The following is a 15232-nucleotide window of genomic DNA, read 5'->3' on the forward strand; positions in this document are numbered from 1 at the left end:
CGGATTCCCTGAAGCACCTTTCTTAAAGAGCAGTTGGTTGAGACGGTGTATGTCTTCATTGGTGACAATATCAGTTTGGATGAACATTCACGACAGTCCCTGAATCTCTTTCTTCTGGGTCCAAATTCCAGATAGTCAACAACATGCTGTCATTGATTCTGCTTTTTTTTTCTTTCCCCAGAGCCCTGCTCACTTCTGGCTGACGGTGATACAGGGAACTGAACTGGAATGCTGGAGCCTCAGGCAGCAGTCTCTCTGCATAAGCTTTATGCTGCCCACCTGATTCCACTCTGAGCCTGTCATCCATCTCAACTGCTGAGCAGCCACTAGGACTTACGGACACTGTGTGGACATTTGCTTTTCTCTCGGAAGCTTTGGTAGTAGGTACCTGGGTTGTCTGGTGTGTCCAACTTTCTAACGTTAACTGCTAAAGGGCTAGGCAGTGGCCCACCAGAGACCCGGGTTCAAGCCTCTGCTCTCCAAGAAGACTGTGCAGGTGCACCCTCTGAGTCTGTCTGTCTGTCTCTCTCTATAAGGAAGAAAACAACTGGCCCAGATGGAGCAGCGATGACCCTGCTGGCAATGCAACCTGCAAAAGCCTCCCAATGCATATGGCCGCACATCTGTACCTGCTTCCTTTCTCTCCCGGCCATGGCTTTAGTTTAAGAGAAATCCACGTGCATATAAATAATCAATCATCCTCTAGTGTACAACCCAGTGGTTACCGTGTTCTACGCTCAGTTCTGACGAGGCAAGTGTGCTAGTGCTCAGTAAGTGTTCAGCCCATGCACATAAGCAAACACCTCCCCTATAGTTTAGAGCATTTTCAGCACCCTAAAACAGCCCATAAAAAGTTGACAGACCCAGGGCCACGTTGTGGCACATCTGGTTAGGCACACACAACAGTGCCCAAGGACCTGGGTTCAAGCTCCTGGATCCCCACCTGCAGGGGGAAAGCTTCACGAGTGGTGGTGAAGCAGGGCTGCAAGTGTCTGTCTCCCTCACCTCTCAATTTCTGTCTCTATCCAATAAAGAATATAGTTATCAGATCCAACCTGATTCACCAATTGCATCAGAGAAGAATTGTAAATGAATTTTACATTAAAACCAGCTGTGACTATTAAGAACAAACCCAGCATTATCACGTTTTCCTTTTATTAACACGTAATTCACACCTGTCCTCCCCTGGCTGCTACTCAAGTAACAGGTTCCTCCCTTCTTGAGAACAGGGCATCTCAAGAGGCTAGACAGAGGTGGTGTGAACACAGGGCTTCAGAACAACAGAAACAGCAAGAAAATAACAGTTAGTTTCCCCTCTGCTAAGAAAGGGACTGTGAATGTGAGGTTCCAAAGCTCCACTTTCTCCATGGAGAAAACAGAGCTCATGGCAAAAACAGTAGCCAAACTGCATTGGAAACAGAACCCTGTGCCTCTTCACATACTCGGGTCAAGACGGCTTTCGGGTGAGACCTGACTGGCCTCTTCTGGTAGGAATGCCCACTCCAGCTGGTCTAAAGATGTCTTTGCTTCTATCTCAGTTCAAAAAGGAGTACAAAATCTATGACAGGTGACACTACAAGTCACAAAAAACCAGCCTACTTGCAGGAGACATTCTCAGTCAACGCCTTCTGCTTGCTGAGTTCTTCAGCATGTTACTGCAAAGTGGCAAAACCCAGAGAAGCCTGAGAATCCCAAAGTGCCACCTATACTAGTGGGTGGTTCTGGGTTAGACACACATACACACACCGTATTTTTTTCAGTGTAGATGACAAGGTGCCAGTAAGTCATTTTTCACATCACAGTACAGAGTAAAGGGCAATACTTTCTGGAGAATGACGGGAAGGCATTCTGCAAAAGGTTCATGTCACTCTGGGGTGGAGGGATAGGCGCCCCGAGCCCGCCAGCCTCCATTAGCTCGAGCCCCCTTTCTCTTTGACTGCAGGAGCCTCAGAGGGAGCTGCTTCTGCTGAGGGCTCCACTGGCTCCTCCTCCACCTCCTCTTCCTCCTCATCCTGGGGATAGAGGTCCGGGTACTTCTGCATGCATTCCTGCATGGCTCGGAACTGGCCTACACAGTCCGACCCTTTGATCTCCTCCCTGCTGTGGTGGAAGCAGGAAAAGGCCGACTTGAACTGCTCCCCACAGGGGCCACTGGCCATTCCCCCCAGGCACGGGCAGTTCCAGTTAATGTCTCCATTTGGCAGTATCAATCCTGGAATGGGAAGATGGGCAGGAAAATGAGAGAGCACATTCTCAAAGGGCTCAGAAAAGCAAGTCCGGGCTCAGCTGAGTCCACACTCCCTGGGGCCACACCAGAGGTGCAGAAGACTGAACTGCCCCGACTGGGTTCAGTGCCTGCACAAGCCCAGCGTTCCAGGCCACATGGCCACCCCCAGTGCTGTGGCTGCAACTGGGCCCCAGGAACTAAACACTGGCAATGATTTAGCCCAAGAAGCTGCAGCCTCGATGGCCAGCAGCTTTCTGAAAGCCAAGTGAGCTTAAGGAGCTGAGATGTTTCTCAGAACTGCCCCTCTGGCCCGTGCAAGCCCAGCACAGGAAGGACCGGCACAGGGCAGGCGCTGGGTGCGGCAGTGCTCACTGGGGAGACGCCGAGACTTCGGAGGACAGGTGAGGGCTAGCCGGTGTCCCTCTGGAAGACCAGACGCTGGGGGTAGGAGCCAGAGGACCCTCTGCTCGGTTACACCTGTGTTGGGGAGGGGAGGGTTACAGATGACTCTAGCTGCAGACCATAGGGTCCTGTTGTTTTCCCATCCTGAGTCTTTTTCCCATCTCAAGTGTCCGCTGACCATCTTTCCCCGTTACTGCGGCACCGGTGCGTGAACCCACAGATCCGCACAGGTCACACTACTTAGGGCCCCTCCAGACCTACTTCCTACTCAACACGATGGCCTGCTGACAAATATGAAAATATAACTCAGACTCTTTTTCACAAGACTTCTACAGAAACCGAGAGCACTCTTAAAGACTTCAGGAGAGGGTTGGGGGAATAGAGTAATGATTATGTAAGACTTGTGCCCAAGGCACCAGAAGTCCCAGGTTCAATCCCCAACACCACCATAAACCAGAGCAGAACAGGGCTCCGGTAGAATAAGTAAGTAAATAAATAAGCAAACAAACAAATAAATAAAAGGCTGCAGGGAGAAGAACATTCAAGACTGGGTCAGACAGAGGCACACCCTGTTATCACACACAAGGACCCAGGTTCAAGCACCCACTACTCCCCATCTGCAGGGTAGAAACTCATGAGCAGTGAAGCAGGGCTGCAGGTGTCTGTCTCCCCTCCCAATTTCTATCTCTACCCAATAAGTAAATAAAAGGAAATTATAAAAAAAAAAAAAGGTTAAGAAAAGCATGTGCATGTTTTTCCCTGCAGAAGTCCCCAGGCAGGCACTCTGAGCTGGGGCCAAAGTCCTGGTCCTGGTCCTGGTCCTGGTCCAGGCAGAGCCCCACCACAGTCCTGCTTAGGAGGTCCCGAGTGCCAACAGGCACTGGTACATCTCCTCCCTGGTGGGACAGGACAGGCAGCAGTGGGGGGCAGTGACTCAACCAGGTGGTGACGCACCTGGTTGAGTGTTCATGTTACAATGTACAAGGGCCGGGTTCAAGCCCCTGGTCCCCACCTGCAGGGGAAAAGCTTCATGAGTGGTGAAGCAGGGCTGCAGGTGTCTCTCTCTCTCCCTTCCCTCTCAATATCTGGCTGTCTCTATCCAATAAATAAATAAAGACAATAATAATGAGAGAGATGGCAGTGGGAGATCTCCCCACCTCAAGGCAGATGGCTACCAGTGAGCACCGTGGGTGACAGCCAGGCCACACACAGGCTTCTGCGGCCCACTGGGGTCAGCTCAGCATCACTCAGCATCACTTCTCAGACCCCTGCACTACCCTCACGCCTCATTCCCACCCTCCCTGCTCCCCCGCAACCTCACCACTGCAACATACAGGGGCTGCCACCTGGAGGTCAGAACCCGAGCAGTGCTGCAGGCGTGCATCAGTCTGTCTCTACCTACCCCGTCTCTCGCAAAATAAGTAAGTAGGAAATGTTTTTAAACGGCGCAGCGGCAGGGGGTGGGGGGCAGTGCTGCACCTGGCTCAGTGCACACAGCATCGTGCACACGGACCCAGGTTGGAGTGCCAGCTCCTCACCTGCAGGATGAAACTTCACAAGTGGTGAAAAAGGCATCTCTCTCTCGCTCTGTCTCTCTCCCTATCTCCCTCTCAACTTCTCTCTGTCCTATCAAATGAGAAAGGAGAGAAGGCAGGAAGGAAAATGTGCTGGCGCGACAGCTTACTTGGGAAGTACTCTGCTCTGCCATGTGTATGGCCCAGGTTTAAGCCCGGCCCCCACTGCACTGGAGGAAGCTTCCTCACTCTGCCAGTCTCTGTCTCTGTGTATCTGCAGGAGTCGTCCAACAGAGGTGAAGGACAATGCTGTCCATGTGGGCTGAATGTGAGATCAGCACCCAGCACCCACCTCACCAGTACAGCCAGTGCGCCCAGTAGTCCAGGTCTTTGGAGGGCACCTTGAGTGACCACTGGCCACTAACCAGCCATGTGCAACAGTCCCAACCAGGTGACTGTCACCCCTGTCTACATGCAGCAGCTGTGACCACTCTGTGACCGACACACGGGCAGCATCTGTCAGAATGGGGGAGGGGTGCTCACAGACCCCTCGGCTGAGGGGGAAGAGCTTCCTGTCCCGAGAGCTGGTGCGTGGCTGGGATGGATCTGGAAGCCCAGCTGTGGCCAGGATAGGCGGGAGGGGGCTTTGCAGACGGCCCTGCCCGCCCCGGGTGTGCGTCTGTCCCCGTCACTCACCATGCTCCTCGTAAGGGTCGTTGGGGTCATCTGCCACCAGCTCTGCACTGCTGGGCATCTCGTGGTCTTCTTTGGTCACGAATATAATTCGGTCCTTCCCTGCCATCAGGGGAGAAAGGAAGAGCTTCTCTCAGACAACAGCAGGAGCAGCCCCGAAGCTGAGGCTCAAGCCAGGTCTGAACCCAGTGAGACCAGCACTGCCCCTGGGGAGGAGTCACTGCCCACCAGACGCCAGAGGGGGAGCTGAAGCCTCCAGCAGACTGACAGACCCTCAGGCAGACTCTCAGACAAGAGAGACAGACTGCAAAGGGCAGCGGGGTGAAGAAACTCAAGAAGGTGAGGAGTGAACCCCAGGTACGAGTCCCACCACCACCAAGCTGAGAATGGGAGAGGAGGATGGGTCCCCACAGGGCCCCAGACTCAGAGGAGTCAATCACACCGGGGAAGCTGAGCACCAAAATGTCCCCAAACAAAACGCTTTCCCAGCGAGTAGTGCCAAACCCTTCAGGGAGCACCTGCCACTCGCATCTCGAGCCCTTCACACCACCCGACAACTCAGGCTGGCGCCCCACGCCGTGCTGCCAAGGCTGCGCACCCCGACGAGCCAGCGCACGTGGACAGGAAAGGAAGACACGGCGCTGACGGCCTGGGGCTCGCAGGCACAGGGTCCCGAGTGTGAAGACCCCCAGCACAGCACGTGTCAGCGCTGCTGCTGCTGCTGCTGCTCGGGTCTCTCCACCTCCACTGACGACAAATCTTTCTCTTACTAGTTTTGATCCATGTGGTTATTTCAACAGAGGCTAAAAGCCTCCCAACAAGATACAACATCCTCTTAGGTGCTGACAGGAAAGCATGGCGTCCCAGGGCCAGGGGCGAGTCATGGTGGACAGCCAGAGGCCGGGTGGCGGTGGCCCCCGTCACCGTGCACAGGGCAGGCTGGGCTCACCGGGCAGGGGGTGATGAGACCCGTGCAGGAGGCAGGGGCGCGGCCCACCGAACACTCTGCTCAGTGAGCAAGGAAGGAGGCAAAAGAGAGCACGGTGAGCCGTACAGACACCTAGGGTCCCGGCCCGGGTGTGCAGCAGCGCCCAGGTGGGGAGCCAGCAGCCTGGAGCGGGTCTCTGGGTCTCAGAAGTGCTTCCACCGTGAGGAGCTGGGGTCCTGTGGCCAATGCCATGGGGACAACAAAGAACAGCAGGCAGAAAGCAAATTCGAGGACACAGAGAGCAGAGAGCGGAGAGGCGCACTCTCCACCAGGGTCCCTGTGGCTGCCAGGTCCTCCGCTGGCTCCTGTACCTCAAGGCCACAGAGGGTGGGTGCTCATCGCCCCGGGGAGGGAGGCTCACGCCATATCGGATTCTGGAAGAAAGGGAATTAGGAACCGGAGGCCCACACATCACAGTGCTCAAGGATCCGGGTTCAAGCCCCCGGTCCCCACCAAGCTTCGAGTGCTGAAGCAGGACTGCAGGGGTCTCTCTCCCTTGATTGCTGGCTGTCTCTATCCAATAAAAAAAGCAAAGATAATAACAATAATAATTAATAATAATAAAAGATGAAAGAAGCGAGGCCTGGCAGCTAATATCCGTGAGGACTTTCACCCGCGGCTCAGCCGGGCATGTCAGCCCCAGGGCACAGACGCGGTCGGTGCCGCACCCCTGGGAGCAGGGTGGCGGCAGGGGACGAATCTAAGGGGTTCACCCCAGAGGCCGCCCCTGTCCTCTTCTCTAAGCGAGAGCCTGCGGTAAACGGGGCTGGAGCCCGGGGAGCAAACAGCAGCGCGCCCCGCCTCAGCACCCGAGCTCCAGGCCAAGGGGCCCCTGGGTCCGTGCCCGGGGCTGCGCTCGGTGGGCGGCCGGCGGGACAGAGTGGGGGTGACCCCTGTGGGGGATGTGTGGGGGCTACCCCGGGGATGTGGCTGTGACCCGGGGGGTGATGGGGGGGGCCCTGAGGTGTACGGAGGGCTGGGGGTGTGGGTGTGACCCCGGAGTGGTGGAGGAGTGACCCCCGGCGGAGGGAGGTGGTCCGGGGGTGTGTGGGGGGTCTTCCAGGGCGGCCCGCAGAGGCGCAGGAGCTCCAGGGCCCCCTCGTGGCTCCGAGCCCCCAAGTGCACGTGCGCTGGGCCCGGGTTCAAGCCCCGCCTCGCAGGATCTGGGTGGCCGAGGCCGCGAGGAGCGCCGGCGGTCACCAGGGGCCTCGGGGGCCTCACGTGGTCTTGTGGGTCACGGGGGGGGGGGGCTCATGGAGTCACGTGGGGTCTCGGGGGGTCGCGTGTCCCCTCAGTCCTCCGCCTACCTTCCTGCCGGCAGTAGGCCATGGCGGCTCACGCGGTGACCTCCCCGCAGCGGGACAGAGGCTGCCGACCCGCCCCTCCGGCTGCGCGCCGCGTTTATTCAGTCCGGCCCTCTGCACGCGGCTCCACCTCCCGGCAGGCCGCGCTCCGTAGGCCCCGCTTCCGGCCGCGGGAACTACGCGTCCCGGCAAGCTCTGCGACGCGCAGGCGCTCCGGCGGGCTCCGGGCATGGACTACGCTTCCCAGGAGGCCGCGCGGCGCGCATGTGCAGACACGCCGGCCGCGGGCGCGGGCGGGAGTGTCCAGGCTCTTCCTGGCGGTGTTCGCAACTCCGAGCGCCAGGCTCCGCTCTGCTGTCTACACCACGTTCCGCGAAGCGAGCCGACGGCATGGCGGCCAACGTGAGTGCGGGGCCCTGCCCTCTGCCCCGGGGGAAGAGAGGTTCTGTCCGGAGGAGCCTACTTGGGTCTCTGTGTCCCCCCCAACCTGGCACCCCCTCCCAGGGCTCTGCCCCCCCAGTCTGGCACCCCCTCCCAGGGCTCTGCCCCCCCCAGTCTGGCACCCCCTCCCAGGGCTCTGCCCCCCCCAATCTGGCACCCCCTCCCAGGGCTCTGCCCCCCCAGTCTGGCACCCCCTCCCAGGGCTCTGTCCCCCAGCCTGGCACCCCCTCCCAGGGCTCTGCCCCCCCAGTCTGGCACCCCCTCCCAGGGCTCTGTCCCCCCCAGCCTGGCACCCCCTCCCAGGGCTCTGCCCCCCCAGTCTGGCACTCACTGCCCCTTGGGCCCTGGGGTGCTCAGGGGTGGACACTGCACCTCCCTGGCCGGGGCTCCCTCAGATGGCCTGGCACCCTCACGCAGCTGGAGGGGGTCCCCAGTGGGTGTCCCAAAGCCCCCCACCACAGTTTGGCAGGTGGGTCCCGGGGATCTGGCACTGCCCCGGCTCCTGCTGACACGCCCTCCTCTGAGGGCCCAGGGAGACTGTGCTCGGCACTGCGCCTGCTGCGCAGCAGGTACTTAGTGCACAGGACAAACCTTTTGTGGCCAGGGGAGAGGTTGGCTAAGCCCGTGGCCAGAGTTGAGCAGGGCCATTACCCAGTGAAGGACAGGGTGCTCGCTGGCAGGTGTCCAGGGTGGGTGGGTGCAGGCCTTGCAGCAGCTGGCCTGCATCAGGGAGCCTCCAGGGACAGGAGCGAGGTGGGGGGAGAGGCGTGGGTGATGCGGGTAGGTGGGGAAACAGGGTCAGAAAGACTTGCACAGCAGGTCCCTGCAGTGCCGGGTTCTCACCAGCTTGGTCCGTTCCAGAACCTGCTGCTGGGTGGGGCCAGCGTGCCCTGCACGGGGCATATGGCAGGGCAGGGGACAGGAATATCACGGGACACATTCTCAGTTCTGATCACATTCTGACCTAACCCCCCCCCCACACACACACACAGGTGTGTGCAGAGCTGGTGTGAGGCAGGCACAGTCCAGTCCAAGCCCAGCCCTGGCTCCAGGCTGCCCTCTACCCTCACTCAGCAGTGGACACTTGTCCACACCAGCCTGCCGGTTGCCCTTAGGCCATGCCCTTCACAGCCAGGCGTCCCTGGTCCACTCCTCCATATTCCCAGGCGTCCCAGGACCTCAGAGTGGCTTGACTGAGTTCATGGCTGCGTGAAGCTATGTCACCTGACCCTGGAGTTGAGGACCCCGAGAACCAGCCTGATAGCCTGGCAGCCCTCATTGCCAATCTACACACACCCCCACTCCCCACTCCAGCTCCCCTCCGGAGTCGCTTCCTCACCCCTGCTCTTCAGTGCCCCCAGCCAAGGCACCCTGACCCAGGATCTTGCCCCAGAGCCCCCTGCAACCCAGGCGGGCAGGGTCACTCCGTGTCCTGGGCCTCAGGTGTTCAGGGTCACTCTCTGTCCTGGGCCTGTCCCCCAGAGGCAGGGTTACTCCGATCCTGGGCCTATCCCCCATAGGCAGGGTCACTCTGAGGGCCTTGAACCCAGGTCCTTGTCTAGGGTAACATGCACTCACCTCCTTTAATTCATTGCTAAGTAACTGTTTTTACTCTGCTGTCTCTAAATATGTATTTCCCCCTCATTCTAGTATTCCAGCACAAGTCACAGGAAAGAGCACGTCAGAACCACCACAGAGGCCCAGCCGGGCTTTCTGGAGCGGCTGAGTGAGACGTCGGGGGGGATGTTGGTGGGGCTCTTGACCTTCCTGCTCTCCTTCTACTTGATCTTCACCAATGAGGTAAGGCCGGGCCCGCTGGTGGGCACCTCCACGTCACGGGGAGGAGTTCTGCCAGGCACCCTCCCCATGCTCGGAGCAGAGGATGGAGCCAGGCTCTTGTGTGCCTGATAGGGTCTCCATTTCTAACCCCCCACCCTCCCCTGCTGTGGATCCCCACTCTGCTTTGTGGTGACCAGGGGCCCAGCCCCCCAGGGTCACACCCAGGCAAGTTAGCAGCACCCACAGGGTAGGGGCCACCCTGGGTCTCTCCCTGGCCAGGCCTTGAGTGAGTGGACTCCTGATCTGACTGGCTGGGCCCAGGCCACGTGAGCTGGCCTGCAGCTGGGCCTGCGTGAGCCCCGTGGAGTGAGACAGGGTGGTAGGCAAGCACTCTAGCCAGAGCTGCGGGGTCTCCGAGTCCAGCCCTGGCCACCTGTCTGGGCCCACTGTCCAGCTGCGGACGACTGCAGCCCTGATCCCTGCAGCGGGCGCTGGGTGTCCAGACCCCAAGCCTGCTCTCCATGCTCCCAGGGCCGGGCACTGAAGTCCGCCAGCTCCCTGGCTGAGGGGCTCTCGCTGGTGGTGTCCCCCGACAGCATCCACACTGTGGCCCCTGAGAACGAGGGCCGGCTGGTGCACGTCATCGGGGCCCTGCGCACGTCCAAGGTAGGTGGGCAGGGGCAGCAGAGGCAGGCCGGCTGCCGCACCATCACTCCCGTTTCAGTGTCCTCGTTGGTGAAGCAGGGGTGACTGTGGTCCGTACGTGGGGCTGTCCAGTGCTAGACCCAGCAGGCTCTCCCGCTCGGGTGGGTGTTGGGATGGGGGTGCATCTTCTGGGGCAGCCGTGGGGGGTGATCCCTGCCCACCAGGCACCCTTTCAGTCTCTGGTCTCCTCTGTCCCCCCACCAGCACTGTCTGTCTGGGAGCCTGGCCCTTCACTGTGTCTGAGGGCCCTCTCTCACTCTCTCTGTCTGGGAGCTGCCCCTCGCCGTCTATCTGGGAGCTGCCCTTTACTGTCTGTTTGGGAGCCCTCTCTCACTGTCTGTCTGTCTGTTCCTTGGTTCTCCCTGAAGCTCCTGTCTGACCCCAACTATGGCGTCCACCTTCCAGCTGTGAAGCTGCGGCGGCAAGTGGAGATGTACCAGTGGGTGGAGACTGAGGAGACGAGGTAAGGGACGGCTGGGTGGGGGGCAAAGGGTCACAGAGGTGGGGGGAGAGCAGTGGGTGGAGACCTGGTGAGGCAGAAGGGGTGGGGGGAAGAGCCGGGGGACTGGAGGGTGGGGGGCAGAGGGCGTGGGGAAGCAGGGGTGGTGGGGTGGTGGGAGGACGCGGGGCAGAGGAGGATGGCTGAGTGGGCACTGCATCCCTGCAGGGAATACACGGAAGATGGGCAGGTGAAGACTGAGCGGAGGTTCTCCTACAGTGAGTCCCCCCCACGCAGCTGGTCTTTGCCTCAGCAGGGGGGTGGCACCCCGAAGCCGGGCCTCAGCCACCCTGTCCACCCTGAGGCGGGAGCCACCCCCTTCAGAGCCAGGCTTAGGAGGATGTGGGTCTCAGACCCAGGACGACTGCACAGCCTCTGAGCACTTGTTTCCCACAGACACGGAGTGGAGGTCGGAAATCATCAACAGCAGGAACTTCGACCGAGAGCTCGGCCACAAAAACCCCAGGTGGGCGCTGGCCCCTGGCCACCTTCAGCTGACTGTGGTCGAGGACATGGTGCTGACTGGACCCCAAGCTGGGCCCCAGGGATGCAGGCCTGACCTGCATCCTCGATTGGCAAGGGCAGAGGGGACCTGGGCTGAGTGTGGGGGTGCTCCCCAGGTGAGGAGGTCTCACTGACAGCCAGGAGCATCAGAGAACAATCCAGAAGGCCTCCTGGGGCAGCTGTAGGGGGCTCGCGGGGTCTGACATCTGGGGAGGGGGCTGGAAGGGCCGGGGGGAGGCTGGAGGCTGACAGCATGGTGGGGGGTGGCAAGGACGTGAAACTGGGGATGAGGAGGGTGCCCTAGTCACAGGCCGGAGGAGGCCCACAGGCTGATGGACTCAGAGCAGCTGCCCTGTGGCTCCTGCCCAGGCCAGCAGTGGATGCAGACAGTGGGGGCCCGCCGGCCTGACCTGTCCCCTGTCCTGTCCCCCCAGCGCCATGGCAGTGGAGTCCTTTACGGCCTCGGCACCCTTCGTGCAGATTGGCAGGTTCTTCCTGTCGGCAGGTGAGAAAACTCGGCCGAACGGCCGTCGTGGCCTCTGAGGGGCTTCCCACAGGCAGGTGGGACAGAGGGCCCACCAGGCTGAGGGTCTCTGTCCCCCTCCCCCCAGGCCTCATCGAGAAAGTGGACAACTTCAAGCCCCTGAGCCTGTCCAAGATGGAAGACCCACATGTGGACATTGTCCGCCGGGGCGACCACTTCTACCACAGTGAAAACCCCAAGTACCCTGAGGTGCGTGGCCGTTGGGGCAGGGGGCCTCCTGGACAGGGCAGGGCTCAAGGGGAGTGGGAGCTCTGCGCCCCCCTCACCCCTCTTGCCCCACTTCCCCTCACACCTCACCCTCACACCCCTCATCCCTCTCTCCCAGGTGGGAGACTTGCGAGTGTCCTTCTCCTACGCGGGGCTGAGCAGCGACCATCCGGACCTGGGCCCAGCTCACGTGGTAACCCCCCCTCACTTTCACTGCACCCCACCCCTGCTCATTTGACCTCCCAGCCCCCCATGTGGGGAGCTTCCCTCCCCCTGGACCCTGCTCACATGGTGACCCCCCCCATAACTCCACCCCCACTCTCCCTGAACACGAGCCTGCAGGACCTGGTGTGAGGGACCCAGTGGGGCTCTGTCACACACACACACCCCAGGGTGGCCTGGTGCCTCACTGTCCTCTGCCCCCGCTGACGTGCATCTTCTGGCCAGGTCACGGTCATCGCCCGGCAGAGGGGTGACCAGCTTGGTCCTTACTCCACCAAGTCTGGGGACACCCTGCTTCTGCTGCACCATGGGGACTTCTCAGCAGAGGTGAGTGACTGCCACACTGGCTGCCAGCGTGGGGAGGGCTCCTGCCCCCCCCCCCATCTGTGGCTAGCTATTTTAAAAATATCTTTTTAAAAGATATTTTACTTATTTTGGATGGAGACAGAGAACTGAGAAGGGAGGTGGAGAGACAGCCACCTGCACCCTGCCCTCTCGCCAGCCCCCCTCCAGGGTAGGGCTGACAGAAACTGCATGTGGGAGGTGGCCAGGAGCCCAGGCACCTCGGGGTGGGGCTGCCCCCTCCCAGTCCCACCCCATGAGTCACCGTCCCTGTCCCCCGCAGCTGCCAGGGCCTGGGGAGTTTTTAGAACCAGAGACCTGCCCTGCCCTGCCCTGTCCCAGAGCCCCATCTCCCTCCTGCTGGGAGCACTGGGTCTCAGAGCCGCCCCATCTAGGATTACAGGGCTGCTGGCCCAACTGCCCCCACCCCAGCAGCTACGGATGGCCTGCCTGGGCCCTGAGAAACGTGACCCCTAGGTCTCTGGGCTCAGAGACAAGACAAGACCCCTTCTCCCACACCCCCCAGGAGGTGTTTCGCAGAGAGCAGAAAAGCAACGCCCTGAAAACCTGGGGGTTGCGGGCGGCCGGCTGGGTAGCCATGTTCATGGGCCTCAACCTCATGACTCGGATCCTCTATACCCTGGGTAGGTGGGGAGGGGGGGTATCCCCCATAGCCCTGGGTGCAGGAGGGCGGGGGCTGCCCAGCCGGGGGATGGGTGGAGGACCAAGTCTGGGAGAAGTATGGAATCTGTCTGCCTGAGCCCCGGCTTTGTGACAGGCCTGACAGGGAGGAAACACTCAGGAGCCCCCACTATACCTGTGCCCTCCTGCCCCAGTCCCCAGCACCCTCCCTCAGGGCCTCACTGCCTTCCCCCCACAGTGGACTGGTTCCCCATCTTCCGAGACCTGGTCAACATCGGCCTGAAGGCCTTTGCCTTCTGTGTGGCCACCTCGCTGACCCTGCTGACTGTGGCCGCTGGCTGGCTCTTCTACCGCCCACTGTGGGCAGCGCTTCTTGGCTGTCTGGCCCTGCTGCCCCTTTTCATCGCCCGGGCACGGGCGCCCGCCAAGAAGCTGGAATAAGGCCCCCTGCATCCTGGCCCTGTCCCAGACCTGTCCTGGGCATGCACCTGCTGGACTGGGAGTGCCCCCCCAATAACCTGCTCTCACTGCTTTGGTCTGGGACCTTCGTCTTCCCCACCCTTGGACACAAGGCCAGGGCTCTGCCACAGCCCTGCCCAGGGCCCACAGGGAGGAGCCCAGGAGACTGAACCTGATGAGCTTTGGGACAAAGCCTTCTGCAGCTTCACCAGAGGTGAATGTGTGGGCCACCCTGGGCCTGTCGCTCTGCTCCCCCCAGAGCTTGCTGCTCCCCCCTGCTGTGCTCCCCTCTTCTCTAGCTCCCCCCAGGGGCTGTAGGAAAACTAGAAGCCAGAGGAAACTCACTAGCTTCTCCAATGCAGGGTGGCAGCTCAGACTGTTACAGAAAAACACAGGAACCCAGTTTACACGCTAATTCAGCACAGCGGCCAAGCCAACTGTCACTCAGGCCCTCTGCATCCCTTCTGAGGTAGCATGTGCTGTCCCCTGCCATCAGTGTGCCTGTATCATGTCCTCTATCCAGCCACTAGGAAATAGCTGGAACTATTGTTCTGAGCAGCTGTTTCCTCACAGCCTGGTAAGCCAGCCCCAGGGCTGGCAGAACAACGCTGGTTCCTGGGCCTGCCTGTGGTGGCACCAGTGTTGGCTGCTGTGAGGGCTTCTATGCCACAACCCATGGTTCTGCTCTAACATGAGTGGCATGCTTGGTTCACCCCTCACCACTGTGCCTGGCTCCCAGGAATGCTGCTCACTGGCGGCTAGAGCTACGGACTCAGCTGGCATGACTGGGACGGTCTAGGTGATTAGGTGGCAGCCAAATCCTTGGGATTGAAAGCCTTTTCAAGCAGGAGTTTTAAATAACCATCTTCAAGTACTCCCAGAGCAGTATTCTGAAACCTTTGGAAAATCATGTCTGTATCTTTGTATTTTTGACAATCGGAATAAAGTTTTAACTATCATTTAGCACGTTAACAAACCATTATAGCATCCACACCCACATTCTTCAGTCTCAGAGGAACCAGCCACAGCCTCAGAGAACATGGGGCTTCCTGCCAAAGGCTCCCATATGATCCTCAGTGCCAGCTGGAGGACCCGAGACTTGGGACTCTAGCTCTTCAGTCTAATAGTCACATTTAGTGGTTGGTTGTTTTTAAGCAACTTCATTTTCTGCCATGTAGGAGCCCCACACCCCAAGCTAACTTTAGTGCACTGATCTGTGCTCAGAATGTGGTAAAGGTGGAAGGGGGCCAAGTGAGTACAGAGGCATCAAGGGCCCAGCCCCCAGTCTGCTGGCTGTGACAGGCTGTGTGGCACTGGGAACCTGAGCCCTACATCCTCGCCTGCAGATGTGGAAAGTACTTCCCATGGGGCCACCACAGGGACAGAGATCAAGTCTACAAAATGCCAAAACAGGTGATACATTAAAACATTACTTGTTCTGCCAGTGATCTTGAAGTTAACTGCACCCTTGCTATGGCCTAGAATGTAGGTGATAATGTCATCTGCCCCCAGACCTCTTCAGAAATGGGGAAGCCCCAGAACACCTCTGGGTGCTGTGCCACTGCTGTGAGCCAGCACCCAGCCCAGGTTCAAGCCCTGCAGGCCCTGGCTGGTGACCCCACACACACACACATTTTGGTGTTTGATGCTGATGAAGTACAACTCCCCAAACCCGCTGTCATTTCTCAGCAGTTTTGTTCCCATAGAATCTCTTCAGCTCAGTGGCCACCTCCTGGGGGTGGGGGCTGGGGCAGGGAGCC

The 15232-nt window shown here is 59.7% G+C and overlaps 2 protein-coding genes across 2 annotated transcripts; one reads left to right on the plus strand and one right to left on the minus strand.

Moving 5' to 3' along the window:
• Positions 1-1137: 1137 nt before the first annotated feature.
• Positions 1138-7290, minus strand: CHCHD4 (coiled-coil-helix-coiled-coil-helix domain containing 4). Its single transcript, XM_007517072.3, has 3 exons — positions 7132-7290; positions 4840-4938; positions 1138-2212 (listed from the first exon to the last, which is right to left on the minus strand). Exons 1-3 carry the CDS (start codon positions 7151-7153, stop codon positions 1911-1913), a joined length of 423 nt encoding a protein of 140 aa, XP_007517134.1. The 5' UTR covers positions 7154-7290; the 3' UTR covers positions 1138-1910.
• A 95-nt stretch (positions 7291-7385) lies between these two features.
• Positions 7386-14435, plus strand: TMEM43 (transmembrane protein 43). Its single transcript, XM_007517073.3, has 12 exons — positions 7386-7530; positions 9220-9369; positions 9880-10014; positions 10422-10516; positions 10721-10770; positions 10949-11018; positions 11491-11561; positions 11668-11789; positions 11926-12000; positions 12255-12356; positions 12898-13015; positions 13252-14435. Exons 1-12 carry the CDS (start codon positions 7393-7395, stop codon positions 13452-13454), a joined length of 1329 nt encoding a protein of 442 aa, XP_007517135.2. The 5' UTR covers positions 7386-7392; the 3' UTR covers positions 13455-14435.
• Positions 14436-15232: the final 797 nt, after the last annotated feature.

The sequence above is a fragment of the Erinaceus europaeus genome, chromosome 21, assembly GCF_950295315.1.
Source record: "Erinaceus europaeus chromosome 21, mEriEur2.1, whole genome shotgun sequence".
Classification (NCBI taxonomy): domain Eukaryota; kingdom Metazoa; phylum Chordata; class Mammalia; order Eulipotyphla; family Erinaceidae; genus Erinaceus; species Erinaceus europaeus.

Excerpts from the sequence above, each read along its gene's own strand:
- CHCHD4 (XM_007517072.3), bottom strand. The coding sequence starts at position 7,153 with ATGGCCTACTGCCGGCAGGAAG. Across the intron at positions 4,939-7,131 it reads GGCCTACTGCCGGCAGGAAG|GGAAGGACCGAATTATATTC; the intron begins GTAGGCGGAGGA and ends CCCTGATGGCAG. Across the intron at positions 2,213-4,839 it reads CGACCCTTACGAGGAGCATG|GATTGATACTGCCAAATGGA; the intron begins GTGAGTGACGGG and ends TTCCCATTCCAG.
- TMEM43 (XM_007517073.3), top strand. The coding sequence starts at position 7,393 with ATGTGCAGACACGCCGGCCGCGGGCGCGGGCGGGAGTGTCCAGGCTCT. Across the intron at positions 11,790-11,925 it reads AAAACCCCAAGTACCCTGAG|GTGGGAGACTTGCGAGTGTC; the intron begins GTGCGTGGCCGT and ends CCTCTCTCCCAG. Across the intron at positions 12,001-12,254 it reads ACCTGGGCCCAGCTCACGTG|GTCACGGTCATCGCCCGGCA; the intron begins GTAACCCCCCCT and ends TCTTCTGGCCAG.